At 53.2% G+C, this 21,625-nt stretch overlaps 1 protein-coding gene across 1 annotated transcript; it reads left to right on the top strand.

The window, feature by feature from the left end:
• Positions 1 to 975: 975 nt before the first annotated feature.
• On the top strand, positions 976 to 20,389 carry DUOX2 (dual oxidase 2). The gene is made up of 33 exons (XM_086471297.1): positions 976 to 1,039; positions 1,714 to 1,797; positions 3,397 to 3,561; positions 4,630 to 4,817; positions 6,115 to 6,316; positions 6,903 to 7,069; positions 7,154 to 7,214; positions 7,350 to 7,446; positions 7,640 to 7,727; positions 8,086 to 8,185; positions 8,521 to 8,684; positions 9,085 to 9,251; positions 9,445 to 9,563; positions 10,900 to 11,037; positions 11,354 to 11,467; positions 11,953 to 12,155; positions 12,400 to 12,585; positions 13,012 to 13,237; positions 13,929 to 14,022; positions 14,219 to 14,394; positions 14,675 to 14,744; positions 15,229 to 15,324; positions 16,210 to 16,388; positions 17,267 to 17,497; positions 17,741 to 17,840; positions 17,958 to 18,007; positions 18,137 to 18,264; positions 18,452 to 18,605; positions 18,738 to 18,970; positions 19,126 to 19,284; positions 19,447 to 19,602; positions 19,687 to 19,815; positions 20,267 to 20,389. The coding sequence occupies exons 1-33, from the start codon at positions 976 to 978 to the stop codon at positions 20,387 to 20,389; spliced, it is 4,611 nt and encodes a 1,536-aa protein (XP_086327423.1).
• Positions 20,390 to 21,625: the final 1,236 nt, after the last annotated feature.

Raw genomic sequence — 21,625 nt, 5'->3', positions numbered from 1 at the left:
CTAAAAGCATCATTTTTTCTTGCAAAAGAGTGATGTAGGAAAAGCTGACACCTGTGCATCACAACATCTCTTGGCAACACAGCTCCTTTATGCCTTTATGCCTTTAAAATAATGCTAGTCTTTGGATACACACCCGCAGTGCTGGAGCAAGCGAAAAAGAGCCATACTTAGTGGAAAACCCTATCTTGGAGTTAAATCCAAGTTTGGCATTCTTGTGCATGGAAAGCCAGTGGCAGCATTGTAGCACTTATGATGGAAAAATGCAGCCTTCGCTGTTCATGGCTGGGAATCCCTCTCTTCAGTCAGGTGTTGGCCGGGGTTTTAAGGGTTCAGGTCCCACGGGTGCAATTTTCTCTGGATCCAGGGACTTTGTGGAAAGTGAGAGGGTAAATGTTCATGAGAGAGGCTGGTCATGAGAGAGTGCCGTTGAGTTAGCCCAGAGGTGATCAAGAGGTCTTGATCTGCAGTACTAGCACACTTTGGGATGCCTGGCTGCATGCTGAGGCTGTTCCCATCGTGTTCACAGCTGGATTTTGCTTGGATGGGACAATGCAAGCACAGAGAAGTTGCCAGCTGAAACATGCCTGTTTCTATAACGAAGAGCATGTTTCTGTAGCGCAGCCGGCACAGCTTAACATCTTCCTGCTGTGGATGACGGGTTGTGAACCTCCAGCTGGGATACCCCAAGGCAGGTACTGGTCCTGCTCCAGCAGAAAGGTCTTCTCAGGCTGGTTGACACCTCCTGACAGAGCTTTCCCAGGGTGATGTGATCTCATGTGCCCCCTGCCACCTTCCCACAGTCCAAATCGGCAGGTACTGATGGATGATGATGGCAGCGGGGTTTTACCAGCCACCAGAAACCACAAGAGGGAGCTGAGATTATGGTCTGTGCGTGTTCCCAGCCTCCGGGAGTAGACCAGCTCCAACTCCCTTCTCTCCTTTTGCAGATCACTGGTTCCAGAGACCCGGTGTCCGATGCAACCAGCAAAGATTATGTTGAGTTTGACCGTGGTTCTGCTAGTGACATGGACCTTGGGGAGTAAGTACGGTTTCAGGGGAGAGGATCCAAGGGGAAATAGTTCCTGTGGCTCGGAGGAATTTCCTCTAACTCATGGGGCATCATATCAGAGACAGGGATGATTCAGTTTGTGATGAGATAAGAAAAAAATGGAGCAAAATGCTGCACTTGTAGAGCCTGCAGCTTGGGAGACTCACTGCTGTTTCTGTGTGTACACAGCTTGTAACCAGGAATTGGATCTTCTTGCTAATATTATCATAAAAGCAACAAATATTAATACAAAGGAAATAAAGTACCTACTTATTCACAAAGGCTGATGCTGATACACAATGCACGGAGAAAAGCATAACTCCAGTGTCACGTGGACATTGACTCACATGGACATTGTAGGGGTCAGAAGTAAGAAGAGACTTCTTCTGATACAGAGAGAGAAGGAGAAAATGAAGATCCTTTGGGAGTAGACTGATGGGGGCCAGAAATTGATTTGGGACATCAGGAGCATGAGCATGAATTTCTCATTTTAGACATCGCTTATCCCTCAAAAGGAGTGCAAAACTTGTCTAAAAAACTTCATACAGAAAGTTTCAGAAACAATATGGGAAAATATCACAATATAAATATAATTCTGTAATGGAAAACCCCTTTTCATGCTTTTTTTTTTGCTGCTCACCAAGTGGGTCTGGTCTCCTTCACAGGAGCCGAGGAGAGCATCTCCTGGGAGGTCCAGCGCTATGACGGCTGGTACAACAACCTGCTGCACCACAGCCGCGGCTCAGTGGGTGAGTGTCAGGCCCGGGGACGGTTATGGTGGGACAGGGTGAGCTGGCACTATGGCACCTAGCTTGCTTTACAACTGAGAGAGAAACCCTCTCTGACTTAAGCCTGAACCAGGCAGGTGACCAGGCAGGTGACCAGGCAATGCCACCTCCTGTGGCCCTGAGAGGTGCCTCTTGGCACTCAAGGTAAGTTCTTAAATGCACCCAAGAGCCCCGTTATAGCAGTCTGGAGGGGCCAAGCAGCCCAGCTTTGTCTCCCATGTCCTGGCCTTGCCACTCCTACCTGCTGCCCAGGCACCATCTGCAGGTCATGCTGGTGTTGGATCAATCACAGAGCAAAGCCGTGCCTTTGCAGGCCCATTCAAAATATCCAAGGTATGGAGGACCCAGCTCTTCCCAGCAGGTGTTTCAATGATGGTCAGCTACCCCAGAGCTGGGAAAAGGCATCTTTAGCCAAAATCAGCATGCAGTTGAAGAAGCACTCAACACAAGGCCAGACACAGATGAGTTTATGGTCTGGCCATGCTGGACCTACTCCTTTTCTGCTCTGCACAGGGCAGATATTGCACTGTTGGGCTGCTGTGCAGCATTTACTGGTCTGTACTGGGACAGGCATGCAGGATTTCCATGTGCCAGTGGTAAGCTGCGTTCTCATGCCTACAACCAGCCTATGGGCCCACCTCCAGGAGATGCCCTCAAGCCAGGGACCAGGGCAGATCAGGCAGGATCTTATCTAAAATACTGAAGATTATGAATTCTACTTCCAGCAGCCGAGCTTGGTCACCTACATGGTGACGCAAGGCGTGGTGGCAATTACACATCTTCCTCTGAGCCCAAATGCCTCTCCAACACGGTATGTGTGTCATCAGCCCTTTGGTTATACCAAAGCCTGTCAGAGAGATCTAGCAAGTCCCTGAAAGACAAGATCTCCTCACTCTTTCAGAGCAGACATCAGACCTTAACATTTGGAAATAAACCTGTGGAAATTAAGCCCAAAACTAAGCTGATAATTCAGGATTTCCTTCAGCTCTGGGCAGCTCCAGCAAATGAAGCCCACCACAGTGCTGAACAGCTTTTTGAAATGAACTTGCTCATCAGTGAGAAATGACCTCCTGCCTCTGGGCTTTTCAGTTACAGGACAGGCAGTGAGTGTGAAGTTAGGGTGTTTCTCTCTCATCTTCTCATTTGTCTCTCTGCCTCTCCAGCTGTTCTCTTCCCTGTTTCCTACGGTGTTGGTAATCACCATGCTTGTGTAGGATTGCATAGTCAACATGGACAGCTTAACATCACTCCATTTACCCACTGGAGCACACCACCCCAGGCCTCCAGGAGGCAATGGGGATGCACATGGACAAGAGAAGACAACTGGAAGGGAACATACCCATGAAGGATCCCTCCCAGTTTTAAGAGGACTGATCCCTGTGTTGCAAGCAGTTTTGTGTGTTGGTATCAAAGCTTGCATGTTCTTGGCCACTGTAAGCATCTCTGTCACCCTCTTGCGCTCTTCTGGGACCCTTGCACATGCTGGTGTACCCTGCTATTCCTGCATCTCCTGTCTGTTGGGTGCTGCTGGACCCACCCCATGTTGCTCTGGTGCTGCAGGCGACAGGTTACTGCGTCTCCTGCCGGCCAACTACGGAGATGGTGTCTACAAGGCACTGCAGGAGCCCCACGTTCCCAACGCTCGCCAGCTCAGCAACGCAGTGGCACGAGGACCTTCCGGGCTGCCCTCCCACAGGAACACAACCGTGCTGGCTGTCTTCTTTGGTAAGAGCTGGGGACTGGCACCAGGTGGAAAAATGTTGGTGTCTCACACCCTAGGGCCACATGTCAGACCACTCCTCACCCACCTCTTCATAGCAGATCCACACCCAAAAGACAAAGCCTTGGGTATTGCCATACTGAAGTACCATCCAGCCAAGAGAGTCCGTGTGAATTTTCAGTGGCCTTTGGCAGTTGCCCCAAATGCTGATATTTGTCATTTGGGAACTTCCTCATTTGTTTAGTGGTAGAGTTACCCCGTTGCAAAACACCTGACATGTGATAAGAGCCATGCTGTGAGAGATTGCTGGGCAGAATTGCTGCAAGTCAGAGCAGGTTTTGCTGTTGCTTAGGAGCTCAGCAGGGCCTTGGGTCTCCAAGCCCAGGGATCTTGGGTCTCTGGGAAATACCTTCCACTCACTGAGAAAACAGATGAACTTGTCAAAGAAGTGGAGCCAATTAGCTCCCCATACAGCTTAAGGTTCAGACATGTCCCCGGACACCCTAGACAGGGTGCTTGGCGCCAAGATGGGCCACAGGAAGGGCAGACACTAGTGTGGTACCATTTAGCTTCTGCCTGGAGGTAGCTTTTCCCATCACACCAGAGGTCAAATGGGCGAACAGCAACGACAGCCACCAGGCTCAGCATCAGCACCAACCCTTGGCCTTAAAGGCCACAGACAAGGAAGAGCTCAGGGAAATAGTGGCTAAATGCAGAGCCTTGCTCCTGGTGAAATAGTGGCCAGCAGATGGTCCAGCTGCCGATGGCCTCTGAACATCTGGCTGAGCTTCTCCACTCTGGTCCCTGAATGACCCTACCCTACACCTGAGGTCTGGCAAGGGGCCTGGAGCCCTGTTCTTGTGGACTGGAGCTCAGCCCATCTGGGCTCCAGACCAAAGTGACTTTTTCAAAGTTGTGGAGCAAACGAGCAGTGAAGGCAGGAAGGAAACCACTCTTGCTGCACAGGGTGGTCCCCTTAGCCCATGTGCAGCTCAGATGCTCACGACCAACATCCTGCTCTAGGTGCTGGTGGCAGTCCTCCCAGCTGCTGACCATGCTTGCATCTCTGGCAGGTTTCCATGTGCTCTTGGACATCCTGGGGACAGAGAAACCCGGCTGCCCTGCTGAGTTCCTGAACATCCACATCCCATCCGGAGACCTCGTGTTTGACCCTGCAGGCACTGGAGACGTGGTCCTGCCCTTCCAGCGCATCCACTGGGCAACAGAGACGGGACAGAGCCCCAACAGCCCCCGGGAGCAGGTAGGTAGCATTTTCTTTGCTCTTTGCCTTTCAGCTAAATTCCTTTTCACCCAATACTGGGGATCTGTAGCAGCCAAGATAGTGTTTCCAGAAATAAAAGGAGCTCACCAGAGTTTCCTTAAAAGTATACGTCTCAAGTGTTTGAACCAATTGCAAATGAACCCAAGGCACAACCTCCAAGGTATTGGTTCACACGGAGCAAAGTCTGTGGTTGTTCAAGGTCAGTGTTTTTCTTGGCCAAAGAAAGCGTAAAGCCTGTGTCATCTGTTTTAACACAAATTTGAGCATCTTGCATGGTTTATGGAGGGCAGAAGAGGAAAGGGTAAAACAGGAACGATTCGCAGTTTTCCTTGGCTGCCGAAGCTTACATCACTTCAGTCAAAACGAGCAAAGGTAGGGCTGTCTGTATCTGGCGAAACAAGTGATAACTGGAGCCTTTTTAGCACAAGTTTATACACTTGTGCCACTCTAGGTGGTCAATAATTATGAAGCATTTTTTTAGGCACCAACTCTTGTCTTTAATAATGTATCACAAAACTGAGCCAGTACTGTCAGAAAGTTATAAAGCTTCACTGAATTTCAGTCATTTTGGAAAAAATCCAGATTTCCCCCCAATTCCTCTGTATTTTGCTGTGCTGAGGCTGGATGTGTTCCCAAGCCCATGTGATTTTTCTTCCATGCTGGAAAGCTTCCCAATCAAAATCACCGAAGGAAAATACTCCCCTGAACCTTTCACATGACAAACGATGATAAGACCAGATTAGCAAGTCATGTTTTTAGCATTTCAAACATTAGAAAAATAAAAAATCCAGCATGTTTTTCAGACTGAAAAGGAAGTTTTCATGAAAACATTTGGCAAGGGAGATATTCAACATGCTGCCAGGGCCGTGACACTCTCTGCTGCTAGGACAGGGATCCCCAGAGGAGACAACTCCAGTGTTTCCAGTTTCCCCAGAGACTGGTTTAGTCCCCTTCTAGCTTGGTCTTGCCTACATAGGGATTCATAGATGTCTGCTTCTGGGCACAGCTGAAAATAATTGGGGAAAAAAACCCCGAAATGTACTGTTGAAAAACCTGTACCTGGTCTTTTCCTGTACCTGGCAGTAATTCCTGCAGTTTGCATAGAGATTGTCAGTGTATACATTTGCATCCTGATAGCTCTTAAAACAGGGGATAGGGTGGCTGTTTTGCAAGACTAAAAGGGTTGGGTTGGGGTTTTTCAGACTTTTTTTTTTTTTTGGACGTTTCCACTGAGACCCCAGCGCCTGTTAATGCCCATTCCTTGTGTCTTCCCTAGACCAACGAGGTGACAGGCTGGCTGGATGGCAGCTCCATCTACGGCCCTTCACACTCCTGGAGTGATGCCCTGAGGAGCTTCTCGGGGGGACAGCTGGCATCGGGGCCTAGCGGGCGCCTCCCAAGGGAGACAGATGGGAGGGTCCCCATGTGGAAGGCACTGGATCCATCCATGGGACAGGGTGGTCCTCGAGGGATCTATGGTAATGGTGGCATCCTTGATGGGTTTTCACCTGCTTGTCTCCATCCCTGATCATGAGCAGATGGAGCGGGCAGTCCCTAGAGCTGAGTCCAGAGAGGGAAAGGGTAGGGGGGGTGCAGTGAGCAGGGACATGTGGGTCAGGAGTCCCGTGGGAGAGCAGGCAGTTTCCCAGCCCAAGGAGGAGGAAGATGTGTGCCCTGGCATAGGCTTCCCAGCAAAGCCACACTGTGAACTTAAGGTGCTGCATCCCTGGGAGGTAATGGGTCATTTCCCAGTCAACATGCAGAGACTGGTAGGTGCTGGTCCCTCTGATCCAAGGTGATGTTCTCTGGGGAAAGGGGATGCCGCTGATAAAAACCTGCTCACCTTGTTTTGAATTCCTCTCCCGCCCAGCCTTTGGTCTGTGCTGGGGGCCTGGTGCTGCATCTCGCTCACTCAGGCTGCTTGTCTCCCTGGGGAGGAAGGAAGGGTGAGGGGCCGAGGGGATGCTGGGCTGGAGCCACAGGACTGAGGGTGCTCCTCTAGCCACGGACAAAGCTAGACCCAGTCATAGGAACCCCCACTGATGGTCCTGGCGGCTCTTGCAGACCTGGGGAGCGCCTGGGGGAACGAGAACCCTTTCCTGCAGGCTGAGAGCATCGCCTGGTTTCGATACCACAACCACCAGGCCATGATGCTGGCCCAGGCACATCCTACCTGGTCTGATGAGGACCTCTTCCAGCATGCTCGCAAGCGAGTCATCGCCACTTTTCAGGTGAGGGATGGGACACCCTGGCTCTGGAGGGACCCCTGACATCCTCCCCGGCACTAGCCCTGACCCAGCTCCCCTGTGCCCTAGAGCATCGTGCTGTACGAGTGGCTGCCAACCCTGCTGGGGAGACATGTCCCGGATTACAATGGTGAGGGGCATGGCGGGTGATGGTGTGCAGGGAGCAGGGGTGGGGGGACCAGGGGAGCCAGGGATGGGGCAGGAAAGGGGCCTCGGCCCCCTTTCCCCCCAGTCTGGCTGCTGGATTGTGGCTGCTGCCCTGCAGGTTACCAGCAGCACCTGGACCCCAGTCTCTCACCAGAGTTCACGGCAGCTGTGGTCCAATTCCTGGCCACCATGGTGCCACCAGGTGTTTATAAGAGGTAGGAGCAGCCCGGTGGGGCTGTGGGAGAGTGGTGTCTGTGACAGGACAGGGGATGCCCAAGCTGGGATGGTGGCTGAGGATGATCCCTGTCCCTTCCCCACATTCTGCCCCTCACTGGGACAACCAAGTCCTGTCAGCTCGGGGTAGCTCTGGCCGGAGGCTGTTGGTCCAGCCCTTCTCTGCTGTTCCAGAGACCCCAACTGCAATTTCCAGCAAGTGCCTGGCCCCAGTGGTTCATTCCCAGCGGTGCGGCTCTGCAACAGCTACTGGAGCAGAAAGGTATGGGGAAGGGAGCTCGGGGGTCCTGAGGACATGGCGGGCTGGCCAAGGGGGTCTTCATTCCTTGCTTTATGTTATGCAGGACCCCACAGGGGTCTGGAAAGGAAATTGGGTGCAGGGCATGACAACTAATCAAAGGGTGTGAGATCTTCCCCATCCAGGCATCTTTAGATGCTGCCTTCAGCTGCAGCAGGCTCAGACCTCAAGATTGAGCTGACGTGGAGAAAATGAGCCTGGAAGAAGTCCCTGGTCCCCCTACACCCAGGGTCTGCACCCTATGGCACCAGTTCAGGGGCATGACGCTGTCCTATGTCCTTGGTTCTGCAAGGAATCACCTGCTCTTCCCATCTCCCCTCAGCTGCAGCAAGCGGAGGATACAGATGTGGACAACATCCTGCTGGGGATGAGCTCACAGATTGCAGAGCGGGAGGACAACATTGTGGTGGAAGATCTCCAAGGTCTGCACTCCCCTGAACTGCAGCTGGTGTGTTGGTGGGGGACCCCCTTTCCTGGGGCTGTGCAGGGGCCGAGGTGGGGAGGCAGGTCCCATCACCACTGCCATCAGCACCTAACCACACACTCAGACCAGCTTCAACCTTGTTAATGAGGTGTAGAGAAGCTGCAGGGCATGTTAAGCATGTCTGTGGGATCGTCCTGGCAAGGGCATGGAGATGATATCCATGTTCAGCATGGCCCATGGCAGAGGGACTAGGCCAGCCCAGCAGCTATGGCAGCTGGGGTTGCTCCTCCAACTCTGCCTTGCTATCACCATTGGCTTCAAATCCATCCACAGATTACTGGTATGGGCCCCTGAAGTACTCCCGCACCGACTATGTGGCCAGCTGGCTTCAGCGCGGGCGAGACCTTGGCTTGCCCACCTATAACCAAGCCCGGGAGCAATTTGGGTTGGAGCCTCTCCAGAACTGGTCAGACCTTGCCCCACACCTGCAGCAACAGGTAACAGGGAACTGGTCTGGGCACGGGAAGTGTGTGGGTCAAAGGATGCTGGGGCAGTCCAGGCAGTAACTGGCTTCTCCAGTAGCGTAGGAAGAGGGACATCAGTGTGCATCCTGCCCTAGCTTATTTTTATGCCTGTGGGGCTGTTGCATTGGGATAACAATGTAATTACATAGCATGAATAAATACATCCTGCCCCAGTGCTAAGCTCCCATGATCACCCTGGAGCTGAGAGCTCTAGGAGTGATGTTTAGTTGCTCAAGTCCAAGCCATGAGCTCAAGGCTGAGTGGGGCTGAGCTGGGGAATGCACGTTCCTTGCTGCTCCTGAGGCTGCCAAGATTTTCTGATGGCCTGGCAGAATTCCCTCAGCTCACATGTGTGGTGGGGGTTTCTGGCCAGGTTCTGGAGAAGGTTGCTGCCCTGTATGCCAACAACACAGCTGGGCTGGAGCTGCTCCCTGGAGGCATGCTGGAGGCTGACGGCTCCCTCTTCAGTGCCATCATCCTGGACCAGTTTGTGCGCCTGCGTGATGGTGACAGGTTTTGGTTCGAAAACACCAAGAATGGGTAAATACCTCTTCCCCATCTGGTCATCTGCCTGCTGCTCTGCAAGCCCCAGTAACACACAAAAACTGGGGCTAGAGGAAAAAACATCCTCCATCTTCCTCAGTTCCTAAATCAGTGCAGGGAGTGAATCCCTCCTGCTGCAAGCCAGTGACATCTGGGGCCACCACTTGGCCCCATGTCTTTTTTCCCCCAGTCTGTTCACAGCAGAGGAAACCAGGGAGATTCGTAACACCACCTTCCATGACGTTCTGGCTGCTGTAACCTACGCAGACCCCAAAGACCTCCAGGCCCACGTGTTCGTCTGGGGCAAGGGTGAGTGCTTCGTACAATGGCAGAGTGCAGGGAGTGAACGGCACCAGCAAGTTAGGGAGGAAAGCAGACTCATCTCGGTGACACAGCCGGTGCCTCAGTGACACAAGCAAAGCATCAGGCTGGCAGTTTCTCAAGCCCAACAGCTGCTATGCCCCTAAGCCAGCAAAATCTATGTAAAATGCAAGGGTTGATTGTAAGCAAGGCAGGTAGTGCTGATCTTGAAAGCAACCTGAAGTCCAGGCAAGTGCATTGCATGAGTCCTGGAAGCATCTCCAGGTACAAAAATGCAATTGACACCCTGGAAGGTCATGCTGGGGCTAAAACTCGGCCTCTGCCTATCTTGCACTGTCATACTCCTCACTGACGTGTCCTCTAGCTCCTTCTATGTACAAGCAGACACAGGTCTCCAGGTTAAACTTATAAGTGACCTGAAACATGATGAAGTTGGCAGATCAGTTAACCTTTGCATACTGCAACGTTGCCTGCTTTTGCCTTTAATTGCATCAGCCCCTGAATATGCCCTGGGTGCTGCACTGCAACACCCACTCCTGCCCCGCTGCTCTGCTGACAGGACTGTTGGTTAACCAGCACTGCTGGAAGGGCTGCCCAGGCTTTCCTGCAGATGTGGTTGCAACAGCAGCATGAAGTGTGCCAGCCAGCTTTCAGCCTGGGGAGAGCTCAGGGCTTGTGTCCCAGCACATTTCGGGTTCCCAGCAGGCTAGGAGCAGCCTACTCCTGTGTTGATGTGCACCCCTCACCTTGGTACCCTACTGTACTGTCCTTGAAATTAGCTTTCCTCTCCCTGCCAAGACCCAAAAAGAGTCCTGCTGCCATGCTCAGGGTGCGGTGCGATCAAACACAGCAGTATGCCTTTTTCTGTTGGGATCTTGCCACACCCTTCCCTGTTACCAACAGCATTTTATGTGGCCCGCGTTCCAGCCCTTGCAAGGTGTTTTGGTTCCCTTGGTGTATGCTCCATGCAGTTGCACCTGGGGGACTCCCTGGATTTGCAGGCTCCAGATGTGTAGAGGCTTTGAGCCATTTGCCATGGCCCAGGGTCCTTCTTGTTCAGCCCACCCCTTAGGGAAAGGTGATGTTGCTGAACTCTTGAGTCCAGTTCTGCACTTCGTTTGCTGTGGCAGGCAAAGGTTCAACCCAAAAATGAGGGTTGTCCCCCAAGATCTGGAGTTTAACCCATGTACCCCAGTTTTGCAGTGCTCCCTGGGTCACTTGACAATGAACCCCACCTGCATCTTCATGCAGATGTTCCTGGGGATGATGGAGGTGAGATGGGTAAAAAGTCCATGATACTCACAGCCTGTTTCCCACTATGCAGGGGACCTGTGCCCCCAGCCCCAGCAGCTGACGGCTCAACACCTGGCCAACTGCACGCCCATGATGGTGCTGGACTACTTCGAAGGCAGTGGCGCAGGCTTTGGGATCGTCATCATTGTCCTCTGCTGTCTGCCTTTAGGTTTGCCACTGTCTTTCTTTATCCATCTCCTTTTCTACTGGAGAAAGGGGCTGAGTGCCCATGGATCAAGCATATCCCAGCAAGAGTTGCCAAGTCTTGGTCACTCCTGAGGTCCTTGAGGTGGCAGGGTCCTTGGGCACCAGGAGGGAGCAGGGCTTTCATGGAGCAGCCCTGCATTAAATAAATCCATATAGCATTGAGCTGAGGGTGACGAGGAAGAAATAAACCCCTGTCTGCCCCAGTCACACAGGTGATGTTTCCAAAGTGGGAAGGAGCTTTGTGATATCTCATGCCTCCTTCTCCCGTGTGTCCCCAGTGACTCTGTTTGTTGCCTGGATTGTTGCCATTCTCCGCAAGAGGGATTTCAAGAACTTGCAGAAGAAGCAGGGCTGCAGCGTGCGAAGGGAGGTGGCTGGCGAGGTGATACACGGTGAGGTGGCACTGTCAATCCTGTGGTGGCGTCTGGTGATGCTGCTAAAGTCAGGGCACATACCAAGGCCGGGCTGGACTTGGAGCTTAATGCAGACTGGATGTAAAAAGAGAAACCGTTTCCCCAGGAGGATAGTCAAGCAGTGGAGCAGGTAGCCCAGAGAGACTGTGCAGTCTCCATCCTATCCAAGACCTGACCAGATAAAGCCTTGAGCAGACTGGCCTGACCCTGTAGCTGGTCCTACTTTGGGCAGGAGGTTGGGCGAGAGACCCTTCCAACCTGAGTCCCTTCCAACCTGAGTCATCCTATGACCCTCCTCCTGTGTCCCTGCACTTGAGCTCTGCAGTTGCGTGGTCATCATTTTCACCTTAATATATGTTTGGTCATGAAATCACTCCCAAACCACATCTCAGTGAAGGAGGTGCTGGGATGAACATGAGCCCAGGTGGGCCTTTCCAGCTGAGTCCTATGCTCTCTCCCATCAGCCATGGAGTGGCAAGGTCCCAAGACAGACAGCTCTCCTGTCTACATTCAGCTGCAAGCTGACAAAGTGCTTAAAGTGCTGGATGGGAGAGGGTCTGTGCTCCGGAGCATCAGCCTGAAAGACCATCAAAGGGTAGATGTGATCCTCTCCAGCAACAAAGGGAACAAAGCTCTGCTCCTGAAGAGCCCCAAGGAGTACGACCTGGTGAGTACCATGATGCCTGGGGTATGATATCTTCCCCTGGACCCTCTGGAATCCACTGCTGCTGGTCACGTACACCCTGTGCCACTCAGTCCTGGACACCAGGTCCCTGAAGGGTGGCTGTGGCCTCCTGAGAGCCACCAGGTCCAGCTCATATCACGGAGCAACCACTGTGGTGAAGAGCAGCAGCACTCGCATCCTGACTGAGTCTCTGCTGCTCACAGCCATTTGGTGGGGTCTTTTGCAGGTGCTGCTTTTCGGCGAGGAGGCAGAGAGGAGCAACTTCATTGGGAAGCTACAAGGCTACTTGGAGGAGAGCAGCCTCGATCTGCATATGTCTGAGATGAAGGAGCAGAGTCTGATGAAACGGGCAGTCACCCAAGAGCAGAGAAAAAAAATTCTGGAGACTTTCTTCAGGCACCTGTTTGCTCAGGTATGTAGAGGCGTGGCAGGCTCTGATGCAGGGAGGAAGGTATTTCTATATTGATTAAGCAATGGATGTTGCTGCCGTTAGTTTCCATAAGAGCTGGTAAGCCATGCACAAGGAAGCTGCCAGTACTTTCAGAACCAAGGGACATTTTCCCTTGCAGAAGACAACGGGAGTTCTGCTGTGGTGATATTAGTGTCTGAAGTTGCAAAGAGACTTTTGGATGATGCAACTGAGGTCTCCATAATGGCCAGTAGTGTTTAGTGTGAAAGACATGTCGTGTAGGAGAAACAGGGGACTTCCCCATGGTATCTGCCACGAGTTTTGTGCCAGGAGAGCTGCTGGTCTTTGTGCAATAGGTCAGGCAAGTGAACACCAGCCTTCTGCTCTGCCAGCACTCATGGGATTTCTTTTGTGGGACACCACCTGCAGGTGCTGGAAATTGACAGGTCCGATGCTGGAGAGCTCAACTTCGAATCTTCACAGAAAGCAAAGGAGTCTCTAACATGTGAGCTGAGCAGGGCTGAGTTTGCTGAGGCCCTGGGGCTCAAAGCCAATTCCATGTTTGTGGACTCCATGTTCTCGCTGGCTGACAAAGATGGCAATGGCTACATCTCCTTCCGGGAATTCTTGGACATCTTGGTGGTCTTCATGAAAGGTGGGAGCCGGAGCTGGTAATGTCTTCCTCTGTTGCCCTCAGTCCTGCTTCTAGGCTCTGGCAATGCCACCAGCAGAGCAAAGGACAAGATCCATCCAGCAGGTCAATCTGTAGACACTCCTACAGATTAAAATTCCCCTCGCTTAGGACAGCTTCAACTTGAGTTATGGGGCAGTGACAATATAATTATGTTTTCTGAAAGGCTGTTCATGAGGGGAGCTATCTTTTGCTACCATAGACAAGTCTGCCCTGTCTTCTGAACAGACCATGCATCCTGTCCTTGAGAGATGGCAATAACTGTATCTGATACCATATCTGATCCTCCCTAAATGACCACTGGCAAATGTGGATTTGTAGATGGAGGTGACGAATGCCAGATTCAGTTAAAGCCGCTCCCAGAAAAATCATTGCTGTGAAGAAGCACGTTTTGAGTTTGCAAAACAATGCACAAGAAAGAAGGTGTATCTACCTGATTTTTCACCTTGCACTTGAGAAAGTCAAGTGGAAAGGCAGCATGCTATTCACATTCAGTCACTAGTCAAGCTGCAATCAGCAGTGTGCTTTCAGTCTTTTCAGAGCTGGGTGAGGCTTCACTGCTGCAAGTCCAGACTCTCAAAGACAACATTTGAAAGCATCTTTGCTGATGAAAACAGGATCTTGTTCCTACTTCACCTCTCTCCCTCCCCACCAGGATCCCCCGAGGAGAAGTCCAAGGTGATGTTCAGGATGTATGATATTGATGAGAATGGGTTCCTCTCCAAGGACGAATTTCTGAGGATGCTCAGGTACCTCTCGTGATCTCTCTAGATGTTTTCACAATGTCTGTAAACATAGACGTCTTCAAAAGCAGCTTCCAGTTTCTGTGCTTCACTCCCCAAGGGTGCTACAGGAGAGTCCATGGGCTCTGGGGTTCTGCCCTGTGTTATTTGAAGGACTCAAGCTGTGGTCTTCTGAAGTTCCCATCTCCCCTCCTTGCTCCAGGTCCTTCATTGAGATCTCCAACAACTGCCTGTCAAGAGACCAGGCAGAGCAGGTGACCGAGTCCATGTTTCGGGCCTCAGGGTTTCATGACAAGGATGAGCTGACATGGGAGGATTTCCACTACATGCTGCGGGACCATGACAGCGAGCTTCGTCTCACCCAGCTCTGCATTAAAGGTCAGTGGGCAGGAGCACTGGGTCATCTCTGGCCCTGCAGAGCTGGAGGCGATGGGCAGCACCCAATATGTAGCACCTAAATTTTGTCCCATCAGTCTCACCAACCCAACTGCAGTAATGGGGCATCAGCTGTCGTTCCATGTGCTCCACATGTCAATGACACGTTCGGGTCAGTTCAGAGCCTCTCCCCACCACACATCTGCCCAGGGGAGATGCCTAAACCTTGTCCACTGCATCTCACACATTCTGAAAGTCTGTTTGTCCTTTCGGCTCCTCAAAGGTGTCCCCGAGGTGTTCAAGCAAAACCTGCACAACCGTGTCTCCTTCATAAAAAAGAGCAAGAAGAAAGGGTAAGTTCTTCTCCTTAGTCTTGTTGCTGCTGCTATTTCTTCTTCTTTTTCTGCCCTGATGCACACTCACCCTTCACCTCCGCCCCTCCAACAAGTGCTCCCCCAAGGGTATTGGCACACCCAGTGCTGGGGAAGAGGGACAACCATGCTGGGACATATCCATGAGCAAGTCAAACGCTGTGGTGGGGCTGCTGCCCTCCTCCTCTGGCACCCAGGCAGGCAGAGGGGAGGAACTGCTTCCTGCAGAGCCCTTGCTGTATCCACTATGTGGGGATGGGAGTCCTACCTTGCTTTTCAGAGGCACGGGTTATCTTGGAGTAAATCCAGACTGTGTACCGTGCATTAAAGTAAATGCGAGCAGGCTTGCAGGGAAGAGCTGACACCTCAGCTGAGCCTGAGATGGGAAGTGGAGAAATGGGAAAAATTTTGGCAAGCCCTTCCTGCAAGTACAGCTTTGGGCTAGACATAGCTCTATTTCCAACAGAACCATCTCAGAGGAGGAGAAAGACCCAAACCTGGACACTGTGAGCCACTATGTGGAGCGAGAAGGGCAAGAGCTGAGGAAGAGACCAGGCAGAAAGTGAGTACGCCCTCTCCTCGCTGTGCTCGCGTCTTGTCTTTGGGTTTAGCCTGTTTGTTTTTTCTCCTGTCTCTGTGTCAGACTGGGTGGCCCTCTGGTCAAATGGCACTGCTGCAAGAAGCCAGCACCCCCGTGACAGCAGTGCAACATAGGGAGGGGATGTGAGACCGTCCCTGCAGGACATGCCTCAGCCCAGGCAGGCACATCACAGCCCTCACTGGCCGAGGAGCTATGGGAATAGTCCTTTCTGAATGGGGACGGTGCAGTAGCTGGGTCTGAGTGATGTGCCTCTATTAAAAAAAAAAAACAATGAACTGGCCAACTCCAGAGTCAGGGGTAGTGGTTTTTAGAGTGTGTGCCTCACTCGCAGAGAGGGGCTTTGCCTGGCAGGTCCTGCCTGTGCTCCTCTTCCCCTTGCGAAGCTGCTGGTTTACCTGTGGGCTGCCTCCAAGAGCTGCAGGAGAGACTCTGGTTCTCACTGCTGTGGCAGCAGCAGATATTTCTACAAGGAAGCAGTTAAGTGGTTGTTATTCATGGCCAGAATTTCCTGATTTGCCTTAATAGCTGCAAGGACCTTTCCCTACCCTGGGGTCAGTTTGGAGGGTTGAATATTACTATGAAAATTATCTTTTACAGTTCTTATCTATGGTTTGATTTATGAGTCACTATCTGCATGTTTGTTATCAGCTTTCACAAGCGTGTAGACTGTGGGATGGCCCAAGATCAACCGCTGACACTGTGCTCTGCAGGTCACGGCCATCACTGGTGTGCAGAGGTGGTCACAGTGCTGTACAGGGAGGAATACCCAAATCTGGGCAGCATGGCCCAGAGCCATACCTTGCTGGCTGAACCTCGAAATGACACCGTCCCTCCTGTATTTTCCAGGGTGAATCAGTACCAGCTGCATTTGTACACTGAAGCACAACGGAAGAAGTACGAGCGGAACAAAATTCAGCAGAAGATCCAAGAATTCAAGCGCTTCATTGAGAATTACCGGCGCCATATCATCTGTGTGGTCCTCTTCTCTGCCATCACTGCTGGCGTCTTCGTGGAGCGAGCCTACTGTGAGTGCCCATCCAGCCCTGCTGTCCCAGATTCAGAGGGGTGTGTGGGCTTGGCTCCTCAAAGCTGCTGGTTGCATGGGGTGTGCTGGGGTGTGAAAGTTCCTGGCACAACTTTGGGAAACAGTGTTAGTCCTCCCCTGAAATAACCAAAGGACTACTGAAGTTGGAAGGGACCTGTGGAGGGGCCTGGTCCAATGCCCTGCTCAGAGCAAGGCCAATTTCAAAGCTGAATCAGGCTGCGGAAGGCCTTGCCTAGAGAAGGTTTGAAGAGTTCCAAGGTTGGAGATCCTACCAGCTCGTTGAGCCTGTGCTGGTTTTTGACTGTCCTCCCTTTGAAGAGTTTTTCTTTTCCAACAAACCTGAATTTCCTTCAGTGAAGGTCGTGCTGTTGCCTTTCATCGTTTCACTGTGCATCTCTGAGAAAGTATTTGGCTCTCTTCCCTCTGTAACACCTATTGCAGACAGCCACAAAATCTTCCCTGACCCATCTTCTCCAGCCTGAACAAGGCCATTTCCCTCAGCCCTTCCCCTACATGACATCCTCCAGCTCCCACCCATCCTGCAAGCCTCTACTGGATTCATTCCAGTTTGTTGACGCCTCTTATATTGGGATGCCCAACTGAGGAGACAACACAAAGGTGCAGTTTCACAGTGCCCAGCAGAGGAGGACAATCCCCTCCCCTGATCTCCAAGGAGACCCTGTCACCCAGCAGCTCGGGGGGGTCTGACACAGAGAATAGTGTCCCTGTACCCACACAGCCCCATCCCTGGTGACCTTTTCTTGGTGGAGCCACGCAGGTGGCTGTCCCCTTGTTGCAGGAACAGTCATGGCCCTCAGCACCAGGCACACTGATGCCCCCTCCACTCTCTCCCCCCAGACTATGCCTTCGCATCCCCCAGCACTGGAATCGCACAGACCACCTTTGTGGGGATCATCATCTCCCGGGGATCAGCTGCCTGCATCTCCTTCATGTACTCCTATATCTTGCTTACCATGTGCCGCAACCTCATCACCGTCCTGCGGGAGACCTTCCTCAATCACTACATCCCCTTCGATGCCGCCGTGGACTTCCACCGCTGGGTTGCCATGGCAGCCCTGATTTTCTCAGGTAGGTGGGCTGCTGGGGGATGTGCCGCCCACAAACCACAGCTAAAGCAGGAGGACCAGCCCATCATGGCACAGCAGAACCCAGCAGAAGCTTGCAGACCCATGTGGAGCCTGCAGAGACATAGGCGCTTTGCACCAGAGAAGAGGAGGAATCGCTGGCTCCCTGGGCACATCAGCAGGGTTTGCTGCATCTCCCCCTGCAGCAACAGTGATGCTTTGCTGTCCCGGTTTCTGTCTCTTACAGTGCTCCACACTGCAGGCCACGTAGTGAATGTCTACATCTTCTCAGTCATGCCTCTAAGCGTATTGTCCTGTCTCTTTTCCAATGTCTTTACAAATGATGGGTAGGTGAAATTTAAAGCACAGTCCAGACAGAGTGTCCTGGGCATGGATAGGAGTAAAAGCGGGAACCAGGAGTTTGCTCTGGCCACTCCATAGTGCAATCTCTTATCCCTCTCCAGGTCACAGCTCCCACAGAAGTATTACTGGTGGTTCTTCCAGACTATTCCAGGTGAGACCACTTAGCAGGCAGACTTGCACGCCCGTGCCCAGGATGGGCAGCCCTCTGCCCAGCCCAGGTGGAGCCCCTGTGGGGCTTCCCCGATTCCCCCGTGGGGTCTCCCAACCCCTCCTCTCACAGGCATGACGGGGGTGCTGCTGCTTGTGATCTTGGCTGTGATGTATGTGTTCGCCACCCACTACTTCCGACGTGTCAGCTTCCAGGGCTTCTGGATCACCCACCACCTCTATGTGCTGCTCTACATCCTGGTAAAGCATTTGGGCTGGGAGGGAGGGGTGGTGCCCAGCTGATGAGATGAAATAGCTGGGGAGGTCCCAAGGGAGCTGGTGGCCCCAATCCCAGCTCCCCACTGCTGCTAAGCTGCCATCAAGTCAGCCACAAGGTGATGGCCTGCCGTGCTGAGTGTGGTGCTGATGGGGGCTGCTCCCTGCCCAGGTCATCATCCACGGCAGCTATGCACTGATCCAGCAGCCCCGCTTCCACATCTACTTCATCATCCCAGCTCTCATCTACAGCGCGGACAAGCTGCTCAGCCTGAGCAGGAAGAAGGTGGAGATCAGCGTGGTGAAAGCCGAGCTCCTGCCCTCAGGTACCACAACACCCCTGGCCACATGGTGCCAGCTCATCCCAGGCTCTTCACAAGACCATCAGAGGCTGCAGCAATGGAGGAACCTCCACCACTCAGTGTCTCCACCTTAACGAAGTCCCCATCCCCTCCCAGGTGTCACCCACCTCCAGTTCCAGCGGCCGCAGGACTTTGACTACAAGTCTGGGCAGTGGGTGCGTATCGCCTGCGTGGCCCTGGGCACCACCGAGTACCACCCCTTCACCCTGACCTCAGCTCCACATGAGGACACGCTGAGCCTGCACATCCGGGCTGTGGGGCCCTGGACCACCCGCCTGAGGGAGCTCTACTCCCCAGACAGCCTGGCCCTCATCGGCAAGCTGCCCAAGGTGAGCTGCTTCTCCAGGAACAGGTACATCTGAGTGCGAGAGCATCTTGGCAATGGGTTGTGCCCATCCCAAGGCACTTCTCCAGTCTTGAAGGCAGCCAAAACCTGGGCAAGCAGAGGCAGGACATGCTCTGCTGATGGCTGGCTCCCTTCCAGCTCTATCTGGATGGGCCCTTCGGGGAGGGCCACCAGGAGTGGAACAAGTTTGAGGTGTCGGTGCTTGTGGGAGGAGGCATCGGGGTGACACCCTTCGCGTCCATCCTCAAGGACCTGGTCTTCAAGTCATCTATAAGCTCCAAGCTGCTGTGTAAGAAGGTAAGAGAAAGCATCTGAAAGATAAGAGCCCTCCCTAGATGCCTCCTGCTGCTGCTGGCCACTTTGTGGGGGTAAAAATCCTCTGTGATCCATCTGGGTAGAAGCGTTATGGACAAGCATAAGGCTGCTGGCCCCACTCTGGGTCTCATTCCCATGTCACAGATCTACTTCATCTGGGTGACACGCACGCAGCGGCAGTTTGAGTGGCTGGCGGACATCATCCACGAGGTGGAGGAGGTGGACAGGAATGACTTGGTCTCTGTGCACATCTACATCACGCAGCTGGCCGAGAAGTTCGATCTGCGCACTACCATGTTGGTGAGCCTGACCACCCACCAGGGAGGCTGTCATGCTGGGCTGGGCCATGCTGAGCCGTCTTCCATGCACTGATCTCTCTTCCAGTACATCTGCGAGCGGCACTTCCAGAAGGTGCTGAACAAGAGCCTGTTCACAGGGCTGCGCTCCATCACCCATTTTGGGCGCCCTCCCTTCGTACCCTTCTTCAACTCACTACAGGAGGTGCACCCTGAGGTCAGTTCCCAGCTGGGGACAGGAGGAGGGGCACCCACTGGCCAGAGTGCAGGACTGGTCCCAGCCTGTCCCCGAGGCCCTGGAGACCTTGGTGGCATCCACACCAAGGGCAGGGCAGAAGGGGCATGAACCCCACCTTCTCTCTGGAGCCAGGATGAGCTGCAGGAGTTAGCAATGCCCCATACCAGCCAAACACCCACTGCTATGGTGAGACCCTGGCTGCAGCCACTGCCCAGAGCTGGCAGAGACCCTGGGGGATCCCATCCTTCCTCCATGGCCTCAGCAGCTCCATGGAAGGTGACAATCTCCCCAAAAGCCTCCTCAGGCTGGGACAGACTGCTTGGTCAACATCCATGCCCAAGGCTGCCTGAGGGCAAGGGGCCAAGGGGGCTGGGCTGGGGACAGAGCTGGTGCTGCTGGGTTTGACCCCTTTGGCTCCCTCCTTCCCCAGGTGCAGAAGATCGGGGTGTTCAGCTGTGGCCCACCCGGGATGACGAAGAGCGTGGAAAAGGCTTGTCAGCAGCTGAACAAGAAGGACCAGACCTACTTCGCACATCACTACGAGAATTTCTGACCCTACCCCATGCTGTTTCACCCCCAGGCTGCAGTCTTCATTGGAAATGGGAGTTCAACCCCAGCACCTGTGCAGCAATGCTTTGGGTGGTCGTGGTCCTGGGCTCCCACCCACCACCGTCCCCAGAAGAAAGCCAGTCATGGCTGAGAGCATGGATGCTGAGACCCGCAGAGCTGAGACCAGCACACGCTGCACCTGTAATGCATTGCCATCCCAGCATCACCCCACATAGCCCTAGGGCAAACCCCTGCACCCAGGGCATCCTTCTACCACCCACACACTCCTGTAGCCCCATGCTCAGGGTCAGGCTGGCATGCCCCAATCCAGAAAACCCAGTGTTCCAGTTAAGCCCAGCTCTGCCACCTTAATCTTGAAACACAGAGCTCATGCTCTGCCGCATGGCTCGGGGAATGACTCTGATCAGCTTGGTCCCTGCACAACCTGAATTCACAGAATTTTGCCCCAAGACCTGGGTGGCATGCACATCGGGTGAGGAGCCAGAGAGCTCGCCACTATCCCTCTCCTTTAAACAGGCTCAGCTTTCCTGACACACTCATTTATGCCTGCTCATTAGCACTCTGAGTCTCCCTTGGGTTTGCATAAGGCCTTAGTTGGGTTTGCATTGGCTTCTTTCAACAGTATCCCTGTCCTTCGATAAGGGATCATTTGTGCTGTTTAACTAATGCCTGGCTTTGCATCGCTGGCTGCCACTCTCGCAGGCTGTGACTGAGCTTAAATAAAGCTGATGATTGAAGTTTTAAACCACTTTCTTGCCTCCTATAGTTGGGTCTCGTCGCCTGGAGCCTTGCAATACTTGTGGCTTAGTGCTGGCCTTGCTCCTGTTACAAGGCATTATGCCAGCCCACTGGGAAATGGGTTAAACAGGAGGGATTTGAGCCCAGGCACAGCCCCACAGACTGTGTCCTACCAGACCCATCACCCCCAGCAATGCCCCTACAGTGGCAATGCCCCAGCGAGAGCTGGCGTGGGAACAAATTACAGCCAAGGAACCCAAAGAGGCTGAGCTGTGGGACTAGCTTCAGCCCTCGGGGTGTTAAGCAGCCCCCCAAGACCACAGGGAGTAGGTCTCCATTTCCCAGTATTAACAGGGTCTTGTGCCGGCCTGTGGGCCCCCAGCACAGGAGCCCCACGGCTCAGCAAGAAGCCCTGGCTCATACCCACTGCTGAAAGCTGGGCTGCCTTTCCCTCCCACAGCCATCACACACCCTTCAGCAA

Source organism: Leptosomus discolor, chromosome 11, assembly GCF_034619465.1.
Source record: "Leptosomus discolor isolate bLepDis1 chromosome 11, bLepDis1.hap2, whole genome shotgun sequence".
Taxonomy (NCBI): Eukaryota; Metazoa; Chordata; class Aves; order Leptosomiformes; family Leptosomidae; genus Leptosomus; species Leptosomus discolor.
The sequence above is the reverse complement of the archived record's forward strand: the minus strand, read 5'-3'. Positions and strand labels throughout refer to the sequence as shown.

What these genes read in the sequence shown, in the direction of transcription:
- DUOX2 (XM_086471297.1), top strand. Translation starts at nt 976, where the DNA reads ATGCAACCAGCAAAGATTATGTTGAGTTTGACCGTGGTTCTGCTAGTG. An exon ending in AGTGACATGGACCTTGGGGA is followed by an intron (nt 1,040 to 1,713) that starts GTAAGTACGGTT and finishes TCTCCTTCACAG; the next exon opens with GAGCCGAGGAGAGCATCTCC. An exon ending in TACAGGAGGTGCACCCTGAG is followed by an intron (nt 19,816 to 20,266) that starts GTCAGTTCCCAG and finishes CTCCTTCCCCAG; the next exon opens with GTGCAGAAGATCGGGGTGTT.